The 27839-nt window shown below is 42.4% G+C and overlaps 1 protein-coding gene across 1 annotated transcript in view; it reads left to right on the top strand.

Annotated features, from left to right (window-relative positions):
- Nucleotides 1-27839, top strand: part of LOC147012544 (complement C3-like) — a 168174-nt gene that overhangs the window by 133354 nt on the left and 6981 nt on the right. Inside the window, exons 28-36 of the mRNA XM_085855693.1 lie at nt 10968-11069; nt 11910-12084; nt 12254-12435; nt 12583-12741; nt 12982-13041; nt 18032-18131; nt 19885-20002; nt 26570-26672; nt 26776-26850. Coding sequence (XP_085711819.1) covers nt 10968-11069; nt 11910-12084; nt 12254-12435; nt 12583-12741; nt 12982-13041; nt 18032-18131; nt 19885-20002; nt 26570-26672; nt 26776-26850 — 1074 coding nt within the window. The remainder of the gene's footprint in view (nt 1-10967; nt 11070-11909; nt 12085-12253; nt 12436-12582; nt 12742-12981; nt 13042-18031; nt 18132-19884; nt 20003-26569; nt 26673-26775; nt 26851-27839) is intronic.

The following is a 27839-nucleotide window of genomic DNA, read 5'->3' as shown; positions in this document are numbered from 1 at the left end:
ATTGTAGTCACCATATTTATGTAACAAAACTTTGCTTAAAATAAAATTTTCTTGATGAAAATTCCGTTTAATTGACAGGTGAATCTGTGCTTAAACCCATTTTATCCTCAAACTTTTTTCACTTAATAAATATAATGTATCAACACACAAAAGACAAGTTTCAAGCAATCTCTTCATTTGTAAAAGATACTGAGAAATATGTCGAGGATGTAAAATTGAAAAAAGATAAATATAACAACTATTGGATAAAAACAATCATGGTGAATAATGAGTTCTTCAATTTCCTTCAGTGGAAGGACTTTTAGTATATCTGGAAGAACATCAATTGAAGTAGCTCGAACAAAAGTTTCTCCTCTCCTTAAATTATGGCAATATATTCAAAACGAGAAAAAGCAATGAAACAAGAAAAAGTATCAAAAAAGAAAAACCTTATGGATGAAGCTTTAGAAAGAAAAGATAAGACCATCTGTAATATGAAAGGAGAAATTTGTATTTTTTTCAACAACTCTAAAGATGTAAATCCTGATGAAATAAAAGATGTTAATATATCAGGTGAAATGACATTTCGTTCAATTGTAGTGAAGGACCATTTTAAAATTACCTTTAATATAAAAAATGTAGTAGTTGAATATGTTAATGAAAAAAAGTATATAGATATAGATGGTCATGTTTTTTCTACTAATTAAATGTGAGTCATTATTCAACTGAAGATTTTGAAGATTATGAGAGTGATGATAGTATCTCTGTTGGAACATAAGACAGTTATGATACCGAGAGTTTGTGTTCAAATGATAGTTGTGAAAGTAGTTTTATAGATTGTGAAAGCACCAATGAAAGTACCGAATATGATACCGAAGATTAATTTTATTTGAAGTATAGTTTTACTTTATAAATATGAATAGTTTACTAGATTTTGAGCCTCTTGCATTTCCTGATTCTCTGCATGACAAATTTGAGAATTGTCCTGCATGTGAAAGACGGGGATTAACCACAGAGTGGAAAGTCTATAAACAATGTATATTCTGTGATTATCTTCTAATTAATGATAATAAAAAATAGAAAAAGGAATATAATTCTTTGAGATTTACACCAACATTGAATTGCTTTGCAAGATTGATTCAAGAAATGAATGTAAAGTATGATGGTGATAATACACCTTTTCTTACAAGAAGAGACAGAACAAATGACGGTCATGTTTCGTGGATTGATGATTTATATTATTAACGATTGTCATTTTCAGGGAAATATCAACACAAGATATTGTATAAATAAAATAATGGATTATCTTGACATTAAACCTGAACTTAGGATAAAACATAGTTTCTAAAAAAGCCAATAAAAAATTAAATAACCTGTTTTCCAAATATATAAATTAATGATTTTTTACCCATTTGTGAAAATAAGATAAAATTTAACAACCTTAAAAATCTTGCAAATTCATTAAGATGTCTCATAGTTGGTTCAAGCGGATGTGGAAAAACCTGCTTACTTTTAAAGGTGCTCCTTACTCCCAACTTTTTAGATGATGATAATTTAATAATTTTCACAAAGTCAAGTTTTCAACCTGAGTATCAACTACTCTCACAAGGTTTTAATGATGGTCTTCAAAATGAAGATATAATCGGTTTATTTAACCTTCAAAACAAACTAAATGATTACAACATTGAAGATATAATACAACTATTTTGTAATACACAGAGATATAAAAAGAAATCAAAGCTGACAACTTGTATTCTTAGTGATAATACGGATGATATACCTTCTCCCCAAGATTTGGACAAATCAAAAAAGAACCTTGTTATCTTTGATGATTGTGTTAATGAGAGAAACCAAACGGTAATGGATAGCTTCTACACAAGACGGAGACATTCTTCTTGTAATTGTATTTATCTTAGTCAATCATACTTTCAACTCCCTCGTCGCTCAATAAGAAAGAATGCTAATACTTTTATTTTATTCAAGTTAAATTGAATAGATATAAACAATTTTTGGAGAGACAATTGTTCTACATTATGTAGTAAAAAGGAATTTGGGGATTAAATGAAGCACATGACTGAATAATATAAATATATTGTTGTGAAACAAGAAAAGATATTAAGGGATATGCTTTTTATTTTTTAAACAATTACATATATAAATGGCAACTATTATTATAAATCTTGTGGGTAAATCTGCTTCTGGAAAAAACTTTCATAAATCAAGGTTCTTGAATAGTACAAATGAAAATATTGTAAATTTTCGAAAAAAAAACCACCATGTGATTCGTATTGTATCTACAACAACCAGAGCAATGCGACCAGGAGAAGTAGAAGGTGAAGATTATTACTATATTTCAGTGGAGGAACATATGCAATTGAGGAATGAAGGTCAAATATTTGAGGAGGTTTCTCTTGGTACAAGAAAATATTCACATTGTAAGAGTGAGTTAAAGAAACTAAAATATGGTGGTCTTGGGATATTAGAAACTAATCCAGAAGGAATGAGACAAATTATTAAAGATCTGAGTGGTAATGGAGTGGCAGCGGTGAAAACTGCTAACGAAAGGAAGTCTCAACTCCAGGCTCAAAAATAATTGGAAAGACATAGCAAAGAGTTGGAAAAACAAATTAGTGGAAGTGGTGTTATTGTAGATTTTGCTGAAAAACTTGAAAGTCTGTCTGATAAAGCAAATTGTTAGTTGGAGATATGCTTTCTTCTATCGCACAAGCAGGTGTAAAATTAACTAAAAGGGGTAATGGATTATATCTTTCTAATAAATAAATGAGCATTGATGAGTGGTTTAAATAATTTGGAAAGAATACAACATCAAATTTACAACTTGTCAAATATCGTAAGAAATTAAAAATTCATAATGTGGTTATTTGTATGAGAGATGAATTAACAAACTTGCCTAAACATACAAAGAATATTATGATGAACTTGGAAGATAATAATGGGAATGGTTCTCATTGGGTTTGTATTTTTAATAGTCAAGACAAATATTATTTTGATAGTTATGGTCTTCCGCCACCTGTTGAAGTAATAAAATTCTTACAGAATGGTGTTTATCAAACATTTAAAGTCCAAGAATTAAATTCCAAGTGTTGTGGTCAATTATGTCTCGATGTGTTATTTCAACTCAACAAAAAGAAAAAAATTTATGACATTATTTTTAATCTAATATAAATGACATGTTGGTAAAGATGGTTCTATCTTTGGTGTATCCCAAGAGCTGGATATTGATTTATCAAATTATTACACAAAGGCACAGGCTGAACGACAGAAATATAGTATAACAAAAAATATTAATATGAAAAATGCTTATAAATTAATAAGTTATCCAAGCCCGACTTGCGCAAATGACTTGGTGAGATTAAGTGATTGAATATGTTAATATCTTTCTTAACATATTCAGCTTGGTGTTTAACAGGAAACAGAGACCAATTCATCTCTAACAGACAAACAGAGAGAGAGTTATTTTCAGATTAAAAACAGCTTGGTGAAAACAATATATATCCTTAAATAAAATGGCTGTGTATTCCAAAGATACAGAAGTGTTGATTTTATCTCCAGGTCATACAGAATTCACAGTTCGAATTAAAATAATTTTTTATAAAGAAGGGCGTATCGTTTGTATGAGAATAGAACAATGGGGATATGATATGAATGATTTAGGGTATAATTGGTCATTTAAAATTAACCTAGAAGACCTGGAACAATTAAATCAGTCTCGTAAGGAAGAATATTATCCACTTGGTGCCGAGAATGAGTTTTGTGGAAGCACGATTAGCAAACAACAAATAAAATAATTTAATAAGGGTAAAATCAGTCATGGTTTTGCCAGAGTTTATATCATGAAAACACAAAGAACAGGATTATATATAATAAGTAAGGAAATACAAAATGATTTAACTATGGGAAGATGGGGAGGTATTCCCTGTCTTTATATTAATCTGTCATATATTTCGAATACATAAATGACAGCAAGAAGGCTTCAAGAAAATTATCATTTCTGTGTCCAAGCATACCTTCAAGAAAAGGGTATTCGGCATTTTAATAAATATGTTCCACAACATAAGAATGAGGTATTTTCAATAAAAGATTGGTTTTATACTGATGTTAATAAACCAACTTTGGATTTAATTAAAATGTTAAATAATGAAAAAAAATTCGCGTTAAGAAAACGCAAGGCTCTTTTCGAAATTCAGAAGAAATTTTATTGGTTTCCTGTTGTAAAAAAAAATATTTTGGATACAGGAATAACAAGAAATCCTGATGAATATATGTATGATATTCTATGGGGTGAAAGTGATTCAATGATAGTAAGGGACGAGGAAGGAGTTGAAGAAACTGAGACAAAGGAGGAGGAGGAGGAGAAGAGAGAGGAGGAGGAGAAGGAGAAGAGAGAGAGAAGGAGGCAAGGGAGAAGAGAGAAGGAGGAGAGGGACAGGGAGGAAAGAGAGAGAATAAATAAATATAAAAATATGGAAACCAGTGAGATTAGAAAAAGATTGGGGGTATTGCAGAAAATAAATAAATCTCGATGCACCGAGGAGGAAAACAAAGAATTGACAAGTCTATTAGAAATATTTGCATCAAGACTATTAACATCGTTTTCCTTGGTGTGATTGAGATTTTTTTTTTTTCTAAAATAAATGGAGGAGAGAGTAAAGACATTTCTGAGGATTCTTTATGTTTTAAAAATTCAAATTCAAATGTGCATGTTGGAAACTAAAAAGGTTTTCGCACTCTGTAGGAATTTTTCTCATAAATAAATGAGTTATTGTCTCAAATATAAAAAGAAAACGAATACAAAAAAATCTCATATTTTTAAAAGTAAAAATAACAGGGTTATACAAAAAGGCATATGTTCGGTGCGTGGCTCTAAAAAGAGTAAATTTATCTCAAAACACAAACTCCGAGGAGATATACAAAAGTTTTTATCAGGAAGTAAATTTACAACTACTGGAATACCAGGGGAATTACATTTACCAGAGTATTCCTTCTGTGGTCCAGGAACAAACTTGAATGAAAGATTAGATGAGGCTGACAATCCTTAACCGTGGAGCAAACCTATCAATAGAGTTGATGAAGTGTGCATGAGGCACGATATTGATTATGGAAATACCACAACGTTGGAAGAAAAACATGAAGCCGATAGAGAAATGTTGTATAATTTGTCTCTGATACAAAATCCAACCTTGAGAGAAAAATTTGATAGGTTCGGCGTGAAGAAGATGATCAGTGCAAAATTGAAACTGGGGTTGGAAATTCAAAATCTTATAGGTTCTCATGATGCCATTAAGATTGAAGAGCAATTAGCTGATGAATTACATCAACCAATAATCACAAAGTTTCATAGAAGGAAGGTTTATTCCAAGGAAGTTGATTATATCTGGTCCGCTGATTTGATGGAACTCAATAATGATAAGGGGTACAAGTATGCTTTAACCGTTATTGATTTGAGGAGTAGATATGCGTGGGTTGTTCCTTTGAAAAACAAAACAGGTAATACTCTTATGTTAGCTTTCCAACAGATATTCAATAAAAGCAAGAGAAAACCGAAAAAAATCGTGGACTGATGAGGGTACAGAGTTCTACAACAAAACATTGATGAATTTTCTTTAAAATAACATTATTATATTATACAGCACCTTTCCTGAAGGAAAAGCGGTTTTTATTGAGCGTTTTAATCGCACTTTAAAAGAGACTGTATAAAAAATTCACTCAACTCTGTTCTCAACAATGGTTAGCTTTAATTCAGGACATTGTAGATAAGTACAATGATACGATTCATACCTCAACGAAATTGAAACCATCAGATACATTTACAAAATTAAAATATGAAAAAGAGATTAATGTCAGAAAGCCGAAGTTCAAAGTTGGTGATATAGTGAGAATATACAGGTGGAAATCTCATTTTGAAAAAGGTTATACCAAGCGATGGACAAATGAACTTTTTAAAATTGTTGATATCATCGGTACAGTTCCTTGGACTTACAAATTATGTGATTTAAAGGGGGAAGAGATTTTAGGTTCATTTTATTCACAAGAATTACAAAAGACAAAGATAAATTGAAAAAAAAAAACATTTTTTTGACTCCGCCCCTTTTTGACTCTGCCCACACAAGCCCCACCCATGCAAACCCCACCCACGCAAACCCCACCCACAAAAGCCACATCCACATCCATCATATCCACATAATTAGTGATTAGTTTATTAGTTCCCCACACCCAACATGTTTATTCAATTTAAAAAAATTTCTCCACCCACACAAGCCCCACCCACACCAGCTCAACCCACACAAGCTCCACTCACACAAGCCCCACCCACACAAGACCCACCCCCTTGTACACCCCCACCTTTGACCCACCACCCCCTAATCCCACCCCCATCCTTCCCCACACACATGGAGAGAGGAGGGGAGAGGGATGAGGGGGGTGGTGGGTCATTGGGGGAGAGCACCTCCACCCCCCCACCCTCAACCTCCCCCACCCCCCCCCCCTTTTCATCTCCTTTATTCTTTTTTTGTAATTCAAAATCAGATAATTATAAGGAAGCATATATAATTAAACAAAAGTAAAAACATTGAACAAAATCTTCTTTCGCAGCAGTCTGATGGTTTGTGATTTTGAAACTCGGTCAACATATTCTGTTCAAAACAAAGAGGGAAGAACAATTAGGGTATATAATGTTGATTATATCATGATATTAATAAAATAATAAATAAAACATTTACCTCGAGAAGATTGAGTGTCATGTCAGATTCCTCCAGAAGATTAAGTTAGGTGTTTGGTTCATCCAGACAGGTGTTTAAACTGAAAAAATAAAAAATAAAAACAATAATGAGTCAACACTCAAGAGAGATGGAGACAGACAGAAACAGATAGAGACAGAGACAAAGACAGAGACAGACACACACAGGCACACACAGAGACACACAAAGAGAGACAGACGGATAATTTCTCACCTTTGACTCGACTCATTCAAGGTCAGAGGACGTGAGAGGACTTCTTTCCAGCCAACAATAATGTCATTCAATTATCTTCTGAACGATTGAATGTCTTTAAGAAAGTCATTCATTTTTTGCCATTCCTCGTGACATTCAAACGCCTCATTTTCCAGATCAGTTATCAACGATGTTCTTATTGGGGACTTGTTAGAAAAAAATCATACAATAATTATTGGTTGTATAGTGATTTAACTCTGAATAAAACAACAAATAATGAATTGGTTTAAGGATCTCACCTCTCCTGTGAAAAAAAAATTGATCTGCATCAATTTTGTGTAGGTGTGGAGGTGTGGAGTGTGGAGTACAAGGTGTGGAGTACTCCTCTGCACATCCATTCTCCAAACAAAACATACGAAGTTCGCGTTTGGCAATAAATAGGCCAAGTTGATGACATCATGGGAGATTGCACAACAATGGGTTTTTTCGGGTGTGTCTCAAAGGAAATGACCGAGCTTTTTTGGCTTGGTTCGGGTGTGAGGGCTGAAATAGAGATTTTATCTTTTCTCTCATTTAAAACTTACTTTTAAATATCTTTTTTTTATTAAAAGTTGTTTTTGCTTGCTTTTAGCTAAACTTTGTTCTGTTAGTGTTCTAATGATTTAAGATATAACCATGAGAGACATGTGCACAGAATACTTCCTCATTTTCACAGCACGACTGTGCTCTTAAAGGCACTTCCCAATTTTACAGAACCGAAGGAGGGATAGTGAACTTCCCTTTCTTTCGTGCTTGAAAAGATAAAGTGAATATACTCGATGGAAATGAATGTTAAAAGAAAATTAAATGAGTCTCAATTTTACATTTGTTTGTATGGGAGGGGGAGGGGATAGGTGGGGAGGAAATGAGTCTAAATTTTACATTTGCTTGTATGGGAGGGAAGGGGATAGGTGGGGAGAAAATGAGTCTCCTATTTTGAGCTTTTGGGGCTTGGGTCAGAAAGTTTTTCCCTTTTCCCCCATTCATTTGAATGGGCGTCCCAGAAACCCCATTTATCATCTACTCATGTTTCTGGAAGAAAACGAGGAAGCTGTTCATTGCAGGAGCAGAGTTAGGTTAGTCAGAGTTTCGCATGGGGAACATGAAAGAGTCAAGATGAAGGCTCGGAGCGGGACAGAAGCTAGAGAGGCAGCATCGGCGGTCGAAAGAGAAGTGCATTACCACTGGCTTCCCCTCGATGCGGGGAAGAAGACCGCACGATTCTTGTGTTTGTGCTGAGGTGAATTGGCTCACGTGGAGGAGCAAGACGCCGGCCATTGACTGTTGGGCTGAATCGTGTGGGACCAGCACCAAAGCCTCGTGTCGAGCCATCAGGGGAAAGAGACGACACCATTCTGCAAAGCAGCGGCATTGGTGAAGACGATCAACACAAGAAGCTGCACGGCGGTCTCTGAGCCTTGGCGTTGAGTGTCGTCGCCCAAATTACCTCCCGTACACTTCCCGCAACGAGAGCAGTTGCGCGCCATTTTGGGCGCATTTTCCCGTGGAGTGACGAAGCATTTTGGTGACTTTCAAGATACTGAAACTCACTCTTGGACCACAAGCTAAGTCCCGAAATAAAGGAGGGATTATTTTTCTTCGTTTTATTCGGTCCCCTTGTTTGTATTTAAGTCTGTGTGGAGGCACCTCAAAATTAGATTTAGGTTTCCTCACATTGTCATTTGTTTCCATTATAACTGTTGATTTTGTTTATTGCATCATTATTTATTTAAATTGCCGGTATCCGTGTATCTGTTGTGCGTTCGAGAGTAAAACCCCTGTGCTGTACTACCATCCTGGTGAAGTGCCTAGCTGTTTCTTTCCTGCGCACGCCATAATCCCTGAGAATATCGGCTATAAGCCTCCACGAGAACTGTTTGGCTATCCATTCAGGTAGCGGCTAAACCCACTGGACACAACTGGTGTCAGGAGTGGGATATGAACCCCCCCCCCGACTCCCTCGGGAGTGCAGTACTCAAACCCTATTAACATTTCACACGGAGGACACAAAATTGTTCATCATAAAAACTGGGAGCGGGATTTTTCGAGCCCTCCCCCCCCCCCACCATGCCAATTGGCATCGAGGTGCGATTTTTGAATCCATTCGGACCACAACATTTGGTCCTGGAGCGAGCTAAAGCTTTAAAAAGAAAAAATAATAATTGGGGATCTAATTTTTCTTTACAAATACCTCACTACCATTGAGGGAGAGGGAGTTGTAATCGAGATACAAATTGTCTCATCTTGGTGTCGGGTTACTTGGTTACTTGGTATCGGGAGAAAATAACGCTTGGAAATGTAAGGGAAGTATTTTTTTTCTTAGGAGATTAAATGCAAGCGGGAAATGGTGGACGGGCACGAGATGACTGATGGTATAAGATAGTGATCATGAAGGAAGCGAGCCGGGGGGGGGGAGGGAGGGGAGTGTTGAGTGATGATGATGAGCCTCCCCTGTCCCAAGTGTCAGACCCCCTCCTCCACAGTGGCGGAAAATGAGACGCAGGGAGCGGGTGCGATGACCATCCAGGCCATGTGTGAGATGTTACTTAAAATGGATGAAGGGATTAAAGAACGGATTAATGAACAAATTTGGCTATCCATCCAGGTAGGGGCAGACCTGCTGGAGACGATAGTATGTTTGAAGGCGTTCATCCTATTACTGGAATGTGAGATCGTTGAATTATAATTCAAGCTCATTGGGTCATGTGCATGTACTGGATCAGATTGAGATGACATTGCTCCAGGATTATGACTTCACCAACGACAGCTTCATGGTCTCAAACCTTCTCTGGTCACTCGCGTGGCATGATTTCCGAGCGTCCATCATGGAGGAGGGTAGTACTCCATATAGTGTGATGATGCAGGAAAAAATGGCCACCCATTCAAATGTGTACACAATGATACACTTATAAACTACTAAAGAGTGAAATCGTAAGCATTTAAAAGCCATAAACTTTGACTCTCGAGTGTTTTCTGAACTACCAAGACTTAAAAAGATGCCAGAATACATCGTTAAAGTACCACATTGGGAGATCACTGAAACATCATTTTGTATTTCATCTTCTTGTAGTTCTTCCCTTCTCAAAACAATGTAAAACTGTAGCCAGACCTAGCTCAATAACTGCTGAAGCCATGATGGTGATTCCAATGCGAGGAAGTTGCTTTGTCTCTGTGCTAGTGCACGCAACCCAAAAATTAAAAATATGTAAAACATTAATCGTTTTATTAGAAAAAGAAATCTAACGTAAATGTGGACTCGACCAAAGCATGCCAGGATAATGGGGGGGGGGGGGGATGGACAGTGGACAGAACCATTCCAAAAGTGATACATATTGAAAACATCCCCAAAATCAACTGAAACAAGTATCAAAACAATTTAATAACATAAGTGGATATAACCCATTCCAAAATAACAAAATATATCAAACATTAAGCATTTTACTACATAAAAAATTGCAAAAACAAGAAAAAAAAACATGTTTTTTAAATGTAAAAACATAGACGTGCAGAAGGATGAAATCTCAAACAAAAACAAACAAACAACCAAACAAGGTCGGAATGACACCATATTCCGACACCACAATGCGACACCACTATCCTCTCGTTGTTTAGCATCACGACGCCTTTTGACGTTGTTCCATCACAATCCCACAACAAAAGTAAAATGTCAACAGATGTCGTTATGCTTAACCAGAATAGAAATGTGGCATCGTAATGTGGTGTCATTCCGACCTTGTTTGGTTGTTTTTGTGGTGTTATTCATACGTTGTTTGGTTGCTTTTTTGAGATTTCATCCCTCGATGTTTTTACATTTTTTTTTAAAGTTTTTTTGTTGTTGTAAAGGATTGTGGAGAGTTCTTGGTGCTCTGGTTTGTTTTGATTGTAAAAGTGTTACATCTAATATTATTTCATGTTACAGTGTGACTGATTGATTGTGACGTCGCCGTGCTATGATGCCATGTTTTTACTCTTTCTACTGTGCGACATGTTGTTGAGCAGGGTGGAGTGAAAGGGGGTGATGGGAAGTTGGCACTCACGGCGTTTGTTACTGTCGGCCTTAAGTTCGGCCAAGAGAACTGCACCAATGAGGAGCAGAATAAGGTGGGAATGACCTCCTTCACCCAACACTGAAACCTGCACCAAGCATCCTGAACACCGAGCTCAGGGCTATTTGCCTGAAAAACAGGCACAAGGAATATAGATTTACAAACCCTAGCTTTCACTGAAGATCCCTTAATAATCTACCTTCTACAAGATGAGTATATGAATGAGCTAGTACTTACCTTTAACAAAGCAGCCAGAAAATGATGGGTCATCTATTCATCTTAAACACAAGGGTTGTGGCGATGGATACATTTCGAAAACGAAGGGTGGGCAAAGGAAGAACAAGGAGGATGATAGGAGAAAAAAAAGGAGGTTAGAATGATTGGGGAAGAGGAAAGAGAGAAGAGAGTTTTTGGGGGAGATGGAAGTTAAATGACCCTCTTCCACACTCCATGTGCGGTGCAGCGGAGAATCAAAATTTATTTATGTACACAATAAAAACATGGTCCCATCGTCAGAACTTGGGGCGAGATGGATGGCCTGGAGGTACGAACACTCGGCCCTCATGTTTGTGTGTGTGCCATCCCTCGCATGGATGTTAAACTTGGCATCTCATTTGTCGCCATTAGTTGGTGAACGTTGAAGACCCCAGGGTGTCCTATGGCTGGCACCTTGAACAAATTAAATTCCTGCTGTGACTTACAGGGGGCACTGCATCAGTGGCACAGCTGCGCCCAAGAAAACGAAGCACCCTGCAGCCATGTGCTGCATCCAAAAGCGAAGAAGAAGAAGCAGCCAGAATTTTTCCCACCCTTACTGAAAAGCTCATACACCATTTTACATACGACGTAGTTCATTTGACATTGTACCTGCCTTTTGTTATCCCTGTTACTCCAGGTGGTGGCAAACAGCTTGGCACGTGCTGTGGGGTTTTTGCGTGAAAACATTGCGGTTGCATCCAGTCCATACGCCGTTGCGTTGGCATCGTACGCGCTCACCCTCGCCAACAAGGGCACGTCGGACATCACACTTGCGACCACTCAACTGCGCAAGTTCGTGAAGGAGCAAGATGGTGAGACACAACATGAGACAATGTTTGTTCGAAAGCTCTTTATAGTGACTTTTGTTTTCCTTGGGTTTTGTAATATCATCCTGTGCTTGCAAATCGACGACTGTCCTCAGCTCGTGCATGCACCAAGGAATAGCTGCTTGTCTCATGTACTGTTCCGTGCACTTCGCAGGGCAGCGATTCTGGCTGGCAGGTGCTGGTGCTGGTGGAAGGGGACGCTCGGCCGTTGATGTGGAAACCACCGGATATGGATTATTACAGACACTGCTGTTACGTGATTGGGACTATGCTAATCCCATTGTGACGTGGCTGGTGGAAAGCAGGAACTATGGCGGTGGTTTTAGATCTACACAGGCATGGATATGCAGAACCACCTCTTGATTACTTAAATAGTATTAGAATCATTGCATTTCTCATTACCCATGTCTAACAGACACAAACACACACACACACACACACACACACACACACACACACACACACACGCACATGTTTTATTAGGACACAGTGGTGGCTTTGGAGGCACTGACGCTTTACCGCACTGAGAACCAAGGAGACTCGAGGCAAGATCTGAGTGTTACCATCACTACCCCAACCAGAAACTTCAATTCATATACAACTCTGACCAAATCGCTGGCCGGGAGTGAAAAGCCTGTGGTGGTGTGTGCTTCCTGTAGCTGCTGCGTTGTGCTCATTGACTGTGTAGTCGGTGCATATTACCAGTTGAGATATATCAAGATTGTGGTGGAACATTATGGCTTCAAAATTAATAAAGACTTGGCACATGTGGGGGGGAAACCCCCACATATAACTCCAGTACACAACACCTGCGGTGTTTGTGTGTTATTGAGCTGCAGTGACTGAGACAGTATTGATCCAAGTATTGGTCTCTCCCCCCAGGTACCCAGCGGGGCAAATATCACTGTGCAACTGCAGGGCTATGGAAAGGGGGTGATTTCAGTAAGTCTTTCACTTTACTCACCCGTTATTTGTGCTTATCATACCTGGTTAAAGCTATTGTTTCCCATGATAGAGTTTGAACACACCTGTAATTTGTGGAAACCTGGGTTGAAGGTTAACCCTCATTACCTCCACCACCAAAAGTGCAAGGAAGTTGTTTTCACCCATCTGTTTGTCTTTGGCTGTCTTGGATTTGGACGAAACTTGGACAGGTTGAGGGTGTGACGAGGATGAAATTCGATTTTGGTGAAGATCCGAATCCGGATCCAGATACTAGAATTTAATTTATTCAGTGATTCTTCACCATTGACAGATATGGCCAAAAACAGATAGCACGACATATTGATATTTCAAAAAGTTGTGGACGGAGAATGACAAACCCTGGTGGATGAGTTGGTTCGGTGACGAGAACAAGCCGATTCGATTTTGGTTCACGTCTGGAGACAGATTCCATCATATCAGTGGGTTACAAAACGTAAACTGGTTCAGCCTGGTGAAGGTATGCACTCTACTTAGTGCTGTTCTAGTTAACTCGAAAATCGTCACTGGTTTGTAACTTCCTTGAGAATTCAAGCTGAAGCTGATTTCAACCACCTATTAATTTTGAGGTAAACAAAGGCCAAAAAGTCAATTTGGGCCAAATTTTCTAAAATCTTCAATTTTCACCTGATTAACTTGAAATTTGAAGAGCATTTACAAATCAGATCAATGAATTCAACCACCTGTTATATTTGGGGTTAGCACATGCCAAAAGGTCTACATAGGCCAAAGGTCAACAACTTAGGATCACTTTCTGAAATCCTCAATTTTCATCAGATTGACTTGAAATTTAAACAGAGCTTGCATATGAGGTCAATGAATTCAACCACCATTTATTTCTCAGGTCAAAATGTCAACACAGGCCTAATTTCTAAAATTAATAGATTGGGCGAAAAACTATATATGTATACATATATCCATCCATCCATCCATTGGGACCATACTCTGTGCAGAGCGTTGGTGCTGCCAAAGCAGTCTCCTTGGCTATTGGGCACAATCCTGGACGGGTCACCACTCCGACACAGTATAGATGATAGACCGAGTTTAATCCCACCTGGTATTAATTCAACAGATGAGCGGGATTTGAACTCAGGACCTGAAGATTCCAAACCACCACCCTAACTATTAAGCCAACACCAGGCACACATGTATATGTGTATGTATATGTATATGTATATTATATGTGTATGTATATGTATATTATATGTATATGTATAGTATATGTATATGTATATGTATATGTGTGTGTATATATATATATTGTTGTTGTTGATTCGGTAGCGCTTAACAGCACTGCCGTCGCAGGGGTTATATCGTCGGCTAGTTCGGCACAGGTCTCGGGTCACTCGCCTAAGATCACGATACCAAAGTACCCCTGTGCCTTTCCAGTTGAGGATAGACACCCCGGGCTACAGACTGGGTTTGATCAGAGACCGAGCGAAGTCTGCTGCAGTCCGTAGCCAGTTTGGTTTTAAATACAAATCGAGCGATTGTTCTTCAGCGCAATACGAATAAATTCAGTGCGGCAAATTTCTTATGAATCAGCCAGATTTATTGGGGAAGCATGGGGAATAAGACACAAGCAAAGCATTCATGACAACGTTATAAAAAATCTATAACCCGTCCTTATCTCGGGAGCTACGGATACTGGTTTCGCAGGGGGCCTGAGCAAAATAAGCCTTAGGCCTGGACAATATGCATAAAGGACACGGAGTACTTGATGGTGCCTCATGGACGAGAGGAAAGGTGTGGAAGGCACGAATGCGGCTTGTGACAAGCCGATGTCGCCGGATTAGAGTGCCCAGATCGAGCATGCAGCGTGGCAAAATGGCGGTGACGTACTCCTATCGGCACAGCCCACGCACGCAGCGTCGGTGCGTCCAGCCCCTGTGAGGTCGACGGCACAAGAGAGAAAGATCCGGTGTGTGTTCCAGCTGGTTTTTCACAAGGTCCAGTGTGCAAATCCAGGCCTGGCTTGCACACCAGATTAGGCCAAATCTGGGTGTTGGACTCTGCAGGTGGATCGATGGGGTGAAAAGACGTGGTCGAGCTGTGCAGGCAGTCAGGACAGTCAGAGGCTTTGTGGTTCGATTCAGGATGAACCTTGGGATGACCTGCATGCTGGCTCCATGGCCAAGGAGGAACAGCTCGTCAAGTGACTCCTCATAAAGCAAATCGCAGACCGGGGAAAAGCAGTTCCTCTTGCCTTTCGGGGCGGGCTTTTGGGACCACCTCCGGGGACACGTGATTGGTCCATCGTTCGAGTTTGCAGAAGCTCTCCGCCAATGGGTTGCTGGTACGTCTTGTTGACTGACTGTCAGGGCACTGGGTGGGGGCTGGTTAGGAGGGGGGAAGGAAAAAGAAGGTGCCTCTTGGTACACCATGACTGTATGAACACTGGACCGCCTGCTACACCTTCCGACACACATGCAACATCGGATCACCAAACAACCTAGCTAAACATGCATTCAACGGAGGATCTGGGCTAATCCGATATTTAATAACCCATTAAGAGCCCATTTCCGCAACAATATATATATATATATATATATATATATATATATATATATATATATAGAAATATATATATACACACACACACATACACACCCATACACACACACACCATTGACCAGAGTCGCAGGGGCAGGCTGAATGGCAGAGCTCAGCTGTTCAGGGAGCTGAGGCGTAAAACTGTACATGCACTAAGGGTGAACAAGGAGGCCGATGTGCGAGGAATCTGTGAGGGGGTGGAGCTTACAGGGAATTCTCACGGAGCGTTCCGCCAAGCCCATCCCTCAGTGTACTGCAGCTGGAGCAGAGAGTGGTAGGCTCTTGACAGAAGAGTCCGAAGTGAAGCCCCCTGAGCTGGTTACTTTGAGCGGTTGCACCAGGCTGATCCTCCTGCTGTCGAGTTGGATGTCAGGGGTGTTGCAATCCCTATAACTGACTCTCCAATCAATTGTGATCCACCGTCGTTTGTGGAAACACAGGCTGCGGTGAACCGGTTGAAATGGGGTAAGGCTCCAGGGATCTGTGGCATCCATGCTGAACTTCTCGAGGCTGGTGGAAATGCTGCACTCGTGTCGTTGCATGTAGTTCTGTGCTCTGCCTGGAACACAGGCATCATCCCAACTGACTGGAAGAGGGGCCTTGTTGTCCCTCTCTGGAAAGGGAAGGGTGATCACCAAGACTGCAACAACTACCGAGGGGTGACGCTGCTCTCAATGCCGGGCAAGGTCTTTGCTCGGATAATTCTTGGTAGGGTTCGCCACCATCTGCTTGAGCACCAGCGTCCAGAGCAGTCAGGCTTTACACCAGAGGTCACTGATTGACCGTATCCTTGCTCTTTGGGTCCTCACCGAACGCAGACGAGAGTTTTGGCAGGGGCTGCTTGCAGCAAATGTTGATCTCTGTAAAGCGTTTGATTCAGTGAATCGGGATTCCCTCTAGAGGATTCTATGTCTTTGGGGGGTGCCACCAAAACTGATCGATCTGATGTCTGAACTCTACTCTGGTACTGAGAGTGCTGTGAGATGTGGTGGTACCATCTCTGACTTATTTCCAGTTGTTACTGGAGTTAGTCAGGGATGTGTACCGGCCCCCACACTTTTTAGCAGTTGTATGGACTGGATTCTGGGGAGGATGTCGGAGAGAGCAAGTTGCGGTGCATCGTTTAGGAATGCCAAGATCTCTGACCTTGATTTCGCAGATGATGCAGTCATCTTTGCAGAGACTTTAGATATCCTTTTGGGGGCCCTCGAGGTGCTGAATGAAGAGTTGGAGCCGCTGGGATTACGGGTTTTCTGGGTCAAAACTAAGATCCAGGCTTTCAATGACATCTTGGATGCTACTGCACTGTCTGTGCCTGTTTGTGGTGAGGATGTTGAGGTCACTGAGAGATTCACTTACCTTGGCAGTGATATTCTTGTTTCTGCTTGCTGTGAGCCAGAGTTCAATGGATGTCTGGGTCGGGCCTGGGGTGGATTCACTGGATCATGGGGTGTGGCACTGAAGATACCTGTGCGGGAGGACGAAAGTCCAAGTCTTCAGGTCCTTGGTGCTTCCAGTTTTGCTCTATGGATGTGAGACTTGGATTCTGATCAGGGATCTGAGACGGAGACTTAATTCCTTTGGTACCAGGTTACTTCAGAGAATCCTTGGCTATCGCTGGTCGGACTTTCTGTCCAACGAGCGGTTGCCGGTTGTTACCTGCATAGTCCGTGAGCGTCAGCTGCGTCTGTATGGACATGTGGCTCGTTTTCCTGACACTGATCCTGCTCACCAGATTCTCTCAGCGAGGAAGTCTCGTGAGTGGAGGAGGCCAATGGTCTGACCACGTGCCTCGTGATTGCAGCAGGTTGATCGGCATCTCAAGGAGATGGGGATGGGCCTGGCATCCACTTGGGGGATGGCCAGACGGAGGCCCCTGGAGTACCGGCAGAAAGTGGACGCAGCAACGCGCTGCTCCGGCACATGCACCCATACCTGATGTGTGTGTGCGTGTGCGTATGCGTGTTCGTGTGCACATACATAAATATGCACCTATCATTATCAACAGCCTTTGCCAATCTACGGATGAATGAATGCCTCCAATTGACTTCTCCCCAAACACGTCCTTTGCAAGTCTCATCCAACTTGCTTCAAGAAACTTCAACATTTAATATTGACATTTTCCAAGAAGTTTTCATTCGTATAAATGCACACGTATGAATAGCTCAATGGTTGAGGATGTTGTTGCTTTTGTGTTGCATTCATTGGTGTCGGTTTGATTCGCATTGCTGATGATCACAGAGGGAGACAATGGTAAATACACAATGTATTCCTTGTCTTGAAACTACTTCAGCAGAATTGACACTCTGTGGCAGAATATGTTAAATAGAATAAAAGTATGTTCTCTTTTTATCTTGATAACTCATTATTTGTCGTTTTCCTTTTGCTCCATTTCAAGGTGCTAAAGCTATATTATGCAGTTGGACAGAGTGAAGGCTGCAATCGGTTCCATTTGGAAGTGTCTGCTTCAGATGCTAAACCCACACCTGATGGCTACTGTAAGCACAAACAGTTGGGGAGGGGTGGTTCTTTTGTTCTTTTATATGGAAAACGCGGCTGTGGGTTTGTACATCACCTCGAGCAGGGACGGTGATGCCGCTGAAGCAATGTCATGTGTAGATTAGGGCAGGAAGTTGGTATTTGTTCAAAACACCCACACTCATGCCAACACACACACACACACACACACACTCTTGCCAGCACACACAACACCCACACTCATGCCAGCACACACAACACCCACACTCATGCCAGCACACACACAACATCCACACTCATGCCAGCACACACAACACTCACACTCATACCAGCACACACAACACCCAGACTAATGCCAGCACACACAACACCCACACTCATGCCAGCACACACAACACCCAGACTAATGCCAGCACACACAACACCCACACTCATGCCAGCACACACACAACACCCACACTCATGCCAGCACACACAACACTCACACTAATGCCAGCACACACAACACCCACACTCATGCCAGCACACACACAACACCCACACTCATGCCAGCACACACAACACCCAGACTAATGCCAGCACACACAACACCCACACTCATGCCAGCACACACAACACTCACACTAATGCCAGCACACACAACACCCACACTCATGCCTGCACACACAACACTCACACTAATGCCAGCACACACAACACCCACACTCATGCCAGCACACACACTACACCCACACTCATGCCAGCCCACACAACACTCACACTTATGCCAGCACACACAACACCCACACTCATGCCAGCACACACAACACCCACACTCATGCCAGCACACACAACACCCAGACTAATGCCAGCCCACACAACACCCAGACTAATGCCAGCACACACAACACCCAGACTAATGCCAGTACACACAACACCCACACTAATAGCAGCACACACAACACGCAGTTGAACCTCCATCCAAGGAACAATGGAAACATTGAAGCTTCGCCCTGCACGCAAACCACCATGATGTCTGTTTATCGCTGAGTGACGATTTGAACCCAGGCTCGATGACTCAGAGATGAATGTGGATACCTCTCGGGAGTGTAGGGTATCTTGACAGCCTGGGGTGGGGTGGTAAATATTGTCATTGAACAGAGAGAGAAAGAGGGAGAGAGAGATTGAATGAATGAATGAATTATCCCAGGTGAAAAGCTAACAGAATGCTTCCTTCCTGTGCTCACACCATGGTGTGTACCCTGATTTAGCTTGAATTCTAGATCGAGAAAGCCCATTTGGCAGATCCACAACGATTTCCTTAACTGAAAGAAACAAGTTATCCTTCACATCTCCCTTCTCTTCATTCTATTCACCCAAAAAGCATGTATATGCCCAAATGATGCAGTACTGGTGGATTTTCATGTAAATTTGTTTGTATTTATCGTATTGCACTGAGGTCTCACAACAGACAATGTGTCTCCATAGCATCCATTAGCTCCAGATCACAAAGGCCTTGAACGAGGAAATATCCAAAATTTATGAAGATAATTACAATACTGTCCTTGTATACAGCTCCGTTCACGATGCTCCAATCCCAGATTCAAATCCCATATTCTTGTAATTCAAGTACCTTGGTTCAAATGTCCTTGTGATGATGTAATAATTTATTCGCAGCTCCCCATGTCCTTTTCCTGAATGTGATGCCATTATAAAAGTGCTTTCACGAGCCTTTGGCATTGTGGATGTTCAACTTGTTCAATGGAGAATGTGTTTGCATCACGTGTCACGCAGCTCCCATGGAAGATGCTCCGACTGGTCGACTTGGATTCTTGGAGACTCGACGAAGAGTTGGACGGAGCCCTGTAGAAGATTCTAAGGGAAAGAGCATCCGTCTTGTGATTTGTGTCAGGTTGGAATGAATTTATCTCTCAAGATAACGATTACTCTTTGTATCATGTGGGGATCATCCGTGTGTGTGTATGTGTGTGTGTGTGTGTGTGTTTGCTTGTATGTTGTGTGTGTGTGTGTGTGTGTGTGTGTGTGTGTGTGTGTGTGTGTGTGTGTGTGTGTGTGTGTGTGTGTGTGTGTGTGTGTGTGTGACGTTTTCATTGTCGTTTTGCATCTCACTCCACTTTGTACTAGCTATCGCTGGGTGACAGAAGCTCTGGCTGGGTGACAGAAGGTGATAACAGGTCAAATCGTTGACAAAGTAGCCCGAATATGAACAGAAGTTGAGGACACAGACAAACAATGTTGCAGGTGAAAAAGCAGGTAGTCAGTAAAATAGAAATGATCTTGTGGCTGAAAGGTTTTACAGTGGAGGGGGATAGAGGGGGCTGAAAGGCTCAAAGTGTATGGATGTGGTTGTGGAGTCTATTCGAGAGACGAATGAAGAGAGGCATAATACTCACACAAAGAAGAAAAATGTGAACAAGAATTTTATATTTGGGTAGGGTAATGAAGAAAGAGGCTCATGGTGTCAGGTGGGCTTGGGATGAAGGAAGAGTAGAAATGGCGGGAGGGGCAGAGAAGACACGACAACATGTCTCAAGTGAAGAAGAGCAATCCCTGTGTTTCCGCATCCCGATTAAAAAGAGCAGATACACTCAAGGACTGAGAATCAACTCCATTAAGGAGTGCGAGACGAAATCCATTAATCTTTTCTGGGTTTTGAGTTTTGGCAGGTCTCCTTCGGGGCTCCCTGCTGACGATCTCAAAGTTAAGTTTCCGGTCGTTATTTGTCCCGTTTTAACTGTTTATTTTCTCACCTACATGTTACTGTGTGTTCCGAGTTAGTTTTGTTTCAAAAATCATGCTATTTTGTGAGATTTTGTCTAACTTGTTTTACTGGGTGCTTGAGGCCTATCCTTGAGGCTTGAGGCCTACCCTTTGTTCCCCTCGGTGTACGATCGTGTTTATTTGTTTTTTTCTCCCCATTATCTTCAATTTCTATCTTTCCCACTTTCTTAACGTATCCCATCCCTCCCAACTAATCACTATTTCTTATCTTAAATAAATTAAAAATCACTATTTCTACCTTTCTCCGATTCTTCTTCTTCTTCTTCTTCTTCCTCGATTTTTTTCTACAACACTTCCATGATCTAATCTGTTGAAAACTCTCTTAAACATTAATAATAATAACAAAAATGATCTCTTATAATGCTTGCTCTTCTTCTTTCACAAATGCGGTACTCTTTACTGTATCATAATGCACTACTCTTCTGCTATTTAAACAGACTGCTCTCAATTCGACCTTTCCCTCATACCTTGCCTAAAAAATCCAACTGTTACAGCGTTTCTTCTCTCCATTCTCTGAATTCGCCTTTATTACATCCATCAAGAATTGTGTTCAATCGCATAACTGACCTAAAACTTTTAAAAACCCCTGTTTGCTCTGAATGGTCACTTTCCATCAACCATTCTTTTTTTCCAACTTCAGTGCCAATTCACTCCTCTCACCCCTCACTCTCAAAGCAACCATCCCACTCTTCTCCCTCCAAGCCTCCCTCTCACCTTTCTCAAAAACTCCCCCCTCACCTTTCTCCCACCATTCATCCCCCTCACCCCCACCTTCCACTGCCCTCTCACCTCCATCTCTTCACTCCACCTCCACAAATCCCCAACTGCCTTCTTCCCCCTCTCTTGTCCCCCTCTCCCCCAGCACCACAGAGCCTTTTCTCCTCCTCATTCAGCCCCCTCCCGAGCTATTCTGCAATCCCCCACACTCTTTCAACAATCCTCCTTACCTCCCCCCATTCGTCCCTTATCCTACCCTCCCCCTCCCCCCCCCCCCCCACCCAAAGCCTCCTCCCCTACCTCTTCATTAAAAGTATGGACCTCAAATATCTGGGCCCTTCACTCAAACCTTTCAGATCTTTCCATACAGGTTGCCACTGACAAACCAGACATAATCTGCCTAACAGAAACTTTTCTCCCCCAAGACGTGTGTGACTCGCAAGTATCTCTCCCTGGTTACTCCCTCCTCCGGTTTGACAGACCTGAGCCTTGCCCTGGTGGAGAAGATACTCTCTTCATCAAAGACTCTATTCCTCACTCTCCATGCACTGCCCTCACTCCCCCACACCCCCAGGAATACCTCTAGCTACGGCTTCCCCTCCACTCCCACCTCATGTTTCGATGTGTACTGTACCGTCCACCGAACAGTGATGACTCCATCTACACCTCACTATCTGAAAACATGGACCATCTTCTATCTTCTCATCAAACTCTCTCTTCCTCATATGTGGCGACTTAAATTGTCATCATGCCAGTTGGCTCGGTGTGAGTACCTCTCTCACCTGTCATGGCACCTCAGCAAAAACTTTCTGCAACTCATTGGGACTGACTCAATCGGTCAACTTCCCGACCCGGATCTCAACCAATGGTACTCCATCTCTTCTGGATCTGATTTTGACAAATTTCCCTGACAATATCTGCTGCTCTTCCTCCGCTCCAATCGGTTCTTCTGACCATGTCCTTGTCAAAGTGGACATCTCTCTGGCTGTTATCAGAGAACCACCTCACCGCCGTCGAGTCTGGCATTTCACTCAAGCCGACTGGCAGGGTCTCCAAGCAGCCCTCAAACTTATAGACTGGTCTCCTATCGCTACTTTCTCCAACATCAACTCATCCTGGGAATTCTCTCAAAGAAACTTGCTCTCCCTTATGCACAGATTTATCCCCTCTTGTCTTCAGTTGTCCTACCCTTCCTCCCGCCCTTGGTTCACTGAAGCTTGTGGTGAGGCAGTTGTCCTGAAACAACTTGCCTTTGCCTCATGGAAAGCAAACCCAACTGAGTGCAATCTCAGTTCCTTCCATAAAGCTCAGAACATATGTGTATCTACCCTCAGGAGTGCCAGAAAACAACATCTTTCTCATCTCAAGTCTGAACTCTCAAACCTCTCTCCCTCCTCAAAATCCTGGTAGCCCTCGACTCTGTGTCCTTTTCTCCTGACAAGGTGGAGAGCTTGCTGTCAAACCTCGACTCAGATTCTGCAACCGGTCCAGACGGCATCAGCCCACGTGTCCTCAAAGCCTGCTCTTCTGCTCTTGCTCACCCTCTCTCTGTTCTACTCACCCTCTCATTTGCTCAAGGTCATCTGCCATCTGTTGGAAATCAGTTAACATCACTGCCCTGCATAAAAAGGTGCAAAAACAGATCCCTGCAACTGCAGCCTTCTCCCAATCAGCAAGGTTATGGAATCCATCATCGCTTCAGACATTAAATCCTTCCTCTTCTCCAATGGCTTGATTTCTGATCATCAATTTGGTTTCAGACCAGGTCACTCCACCCTGGATATGCTGCTTCTGCTCTCCCAACAATGGATGGAGGTCCACAATGCTAGACAGGAAATCCGAGCCGTATCCCTGGACATATCACGTGCTTTTCACACAGTCTGGCACCCTGCCCTGCTCACCAAACTCTCTTCCTATAGTATCCAAGGCCATCTCCACTTATGGCTCACAGACTTCCTCTCCTGTCACAGTCAACGTGTGGCCCTAAATGGAGTTCCTCAAGGTAGCGTTCTGGTCCCTGTTTTTTTTTTCTGGTTTTCATCAATGATCTCTCCGACTCTCTGGAAAATCCTCTATATCTCTTTGCTGATGACTCCACCCTCTGCCGTACCATCTGTCATCCCTCAGACCGACAAGCAGCAGCTTCTTCGCTCACTGCAGATCTGGACAAAATCACAAACTGGTCCAACACGTGGAACATGTCATTCAATCCAGAAAAATCTCACACTCTCACTATGTCTCTTCGAAAGGACCGTTTAGAAACCCACCCCCATCCACTTTCTCAACAATCCTCTGGAAGAATTCCTTTCTTTCAAGCTTCTGGGTCTCACTATCTGCCATGACCTTTCCTGGGAAAGCCACATTTCAAACCTCGCCTCCAAAGCCAGTCGCCGACTGGGAATCCTCCGTCGTGCAAAGTCCTTCCTCAGCCCACCTGAGCTCCTGACCACTTACAAAGCTTTTGTCCGCAGCCTGATGGAGTACTGCTCTCCCCTCTAGGCTGGTGCTCCTGCCTCCCACCTTTCTCGGCTTCACGCTATAGAAACCAAGGCATTTCAGATCATTGGCATCTCCCGCAATGAGGCTGAGTCTTTGGGCCTCTCACTCAATCACTGCAGGTTGGTCGATGGTCTTTCTGTCTTCTACCGTCTCCTTTCCAGCCTCGCCCCCCCCCCCCACCTGCTCTCTCTGTGATTTGTCCCCACCACATTTCCGCAGGGCGCTCAAGGTCTGCCAACAACCCCCTTCTGGTAAAACTACCAAAATCACGAATCACTGCTCACCTTCTCTCTTTCCTTCCTCTTTTTTCCCACCTTTGGAATAAACTCCCTCACTCTATTCATTCCCATTCTTCCCTCCAGGCCTTCAAAACAGCTGTTCACCACCACCTCTTATTATCCCTCATCCAAATCCTTGATGTTTTCTACCCCCGATAATCCACCCAAGCCCAGCTCCTTCAAATTCCCTGCTTTCCTTCCTGAAAGTCCCTGTAATTGTCATCTTCTATTTCCCATGTTCCTCGTCCCATCCCTCTCCCTTCCACAGATCTCCTAATTTCTCTGTTCCCCACTGTTTTGTCCTTCCTACTCCCTCTCCTCTTGTCTCATGCCCCCCTTGATGTGTGTTGTGTGTTAGCTCTCATACGAGCCTCAACAAGGTATACAAAAAAACCCAGCACAGAGAGGGGTGACACACTTTATGGGAGTGCACATGAATGCCCTTTACACCATTAATAGATGAAAAAGGCCAAGAATGACTTAGTTCTGTGATAAATCTCAAGAAAATAAATTCGCCAGCTGGCAAGCTTAAATATGTGATCAGTTCAAAAGAGGTCACGGCACAATTACAAGGCCAGGAAGCTGCTACAAGGCCAGGAAGCTGCTACATGGCCAGGAAGCTGCTACAAGGCCAGGAAGCTGCTACAAGGCCAGGAAGCTGCTACAAGGCCAGGAAGCTGCTACAAGGCCAGGAAACTGCTACAAGGCCAGGAAACTGCTACAAGGCCATGAAGCTGTTACAAGGCCAGGAAGCTGCTACATCGCTGGGAAGCTGCTACAATACCAGGAAGCTGCTACATGGCTAGGTAGCTGCTACAAGGCCAGGAAGCTGCTACAAGGCCAGGAAACTGCTACAAGGCCAGGAAACTGCTACAAGGCCAGGAAACTGCTACAAGGCCAGGAAACTGCTACAAGGCCAGGAAACTGCTACAAGGCCAGGAAACTGCTACAAGGCCAGGAAACTGCTACAAGGCCAGGAAACTGCGACAAGGCCAGGAAGCTGCTACAAGGCCAGGAAACTGCTACATCGCTGGGAAGCTGCTACAATACCAGGAAGCTGCTACATGGCTAGGTAGCTGCTACATGGCCAGGGAGCTGCTACAAGGCCATGAAGCTGTTACAAGGCCAGGAAGCTGCTACATCGCTGGGAAGCTGCTACAATACCAGGAAGCTGCTACATGGCTAGGTAGCTGCTACATGGCCAGGGAGCTGCTACAAGGCCATGAAGCTGTTACAAGGCCAGGAAGCTGCTACATCGCTGGGAAGCTGCTACAATACCAGGAAGCTGCTACATGGCTAGGTAGCTGCTACATGGCCAGGGAGCTGCTACAAGGCCAGGAAGCTGCTACATGGCCAGAGAGCTGCTACATGGCAAGGAAGCTGCTACAAGGCCAAGGAGTTGCGACAAGGCCAGTTAGCTGCAACAAAGCCAGGAAACTGCCACAAGGCCAGGAAGCTGCAACAAGGCTAGACAGTTGCGACAAGGCCAGGGAGCTGCAACATGAAGCAAAAGTTGATAAAAGTATATGTAGTTCATTGGTAAGTGACGTACAGTGACTTTTTAATCATCAGCCTTTCATCAGAGCAAAAATACCGAAATGGAACATTGAGCATGAAACAAATTAGTTAATTACTCCGGTCCTTGTTTGGGAACATAGACCTGAAACAGGATCATTAGTTCATTACTACAGTCATTGTTTGGGAACAATGGACATTAAACAAGTTAGTTAGTTCATTACTCTGGTCCTTGTTTGGGAACATTGTGTTCTACCAAACCAAACACCTAACTGCAACAATGCCAAACCAAACCAAACTTTTGCAATGTACAGTACATATGCCTGACTGCAGCAATGCCAATCCAAACCCAATGTTGGCAATGTTCGTATGCATATTGTAGCTGTTACAATGCCAATACAATGCCAATCCAAACCCAACGTTGGTTCAACGTAGTTGTGCCAGCTCGGAAGCCTCTGTTGAATGTGTATTTGTGGGAATGCCATATATGAGCATGCTAACATGCGATGAACGATATGATAGCTCCGGAGTGATAGATGCAAGACTCCACATGCCCATTCCCTGTCAGCTCCACTTTACAGCATGATTTGTGGGTAAAATCATTGGAATGGAATATTGATTACACTCGTTTTATTTCTTATTTCCTTGCACCATTCTCATTCCTAAAGATACAACCCAAGTGAAACAGACAGGAAACAAGATGCAGGAATGACCATATTGGACGTCACCGGTCTCAGCGGTTTCACACCTAATATTGATGATCTGGACAAGGTCTGAGGGCGAGGGCTAGGGTTTGTGTTACGACTTGAAGCAAAGTTTTGGTCTGTCATGTTCAGGTTGACGCTCGAACCCCTGTACCCACCCCACCGTACAGCTGAAGAACAATGTAGACAAGTTTATCGACAATTACGAATGGGCGAATGGACATCTGATCATTTACCTGGAATCTGTGAGTACTGCCATTCTGAACATTTGCTCCACATGCCTGTTTCCAATTTTTCACAACCTAACACTACATTTGGCAGTCAAGTTGTTGCCATCAATAGAACCCTCTCCCAGTGGAGGCTGCAGTTCCCCATCACAGTATTTTGGACTCAGTTAATTGGACTCTCGCCGAAGGAGAGGGTGTTGCATTTGGGTCTGTTTGTTTGTCTGCACAGAACTTTTGTGTTTTTTTCCACAACCGCGCGTCGGATTTACACAAAATTTTCACCATTGGTACAATTACTCATGTAGAATGTTTTAATCATAATAAGATGTCATAGGTCACGTGGTGTGGCTGTGGCAGCCATGTTGGAAAAATGGGGAAAAAAATTTGATCTCGATCTCTGAAACCGCACAAAGGAAAGAATTGAAATTTGGCACGGAGAAAGTACTCCTCATGGGGAATATGAGTGATTTTTTTTATGTCATAGGTGTCTTCATTATGATGTCATAATTGCATATGTAGAACACTACATCCAATCAGTATGAACAATTTTGAGGGTTATGTACGGATAAAATGGTCTGCAGAATTTTTTTTTAATAATGTCATTGGTCATGTGATTTGGCAGCCATATTGTTTTTCAAAAAAACAAAACCTTCAAAAATCTTCTTTTCTGAAGTGGCTGAACAGACCGAGGCGAAACTTTACACGTATGACCACCTGTCCGTGAGAGCAAGAGATTCACACATATGATGTCATAGGTCATCCAGCGATGATCTGCAAAAAATATCTAGCCAGATCAGGAGTCACTGTGAGTTCCAGCACTGTTCGAAGAAGGCTCCTGAATGTGGGTCGGATTGCCTGAAGAGCAGTCAAGAAACAACTACTGACGAAGAAAATGATGGGTAAAAAATTGCCATGGGCCAAGAAGTTTCAGAACTGGACGAAGGAGGATTGGCAGAAAGTGATGTTTTCCAACGAGAGCCACTTTTTCATTCAAGGACACAGGAGTC

The sequence above is a fragment of the Eptatretus burgeri genome, chromosome 14 (genome assembly GCF_056783735.1).
Source record: "Eptatretus burgeri isolate ZD-2024b chromosome 14, Ebu_testis_v1, whole genome shotgun sequence".
NCBI lineage: Eukaryota > Metazoa > Chordata > Myxini > Myxiniformes > Myxinidae > Eptatretus > Eptatretus burgeri.
The sequence above is the reverse complement of the archived record's forward strand: the minus strand, read 5'-3'. Positions and strand labels throughout refer to the sequence as shown.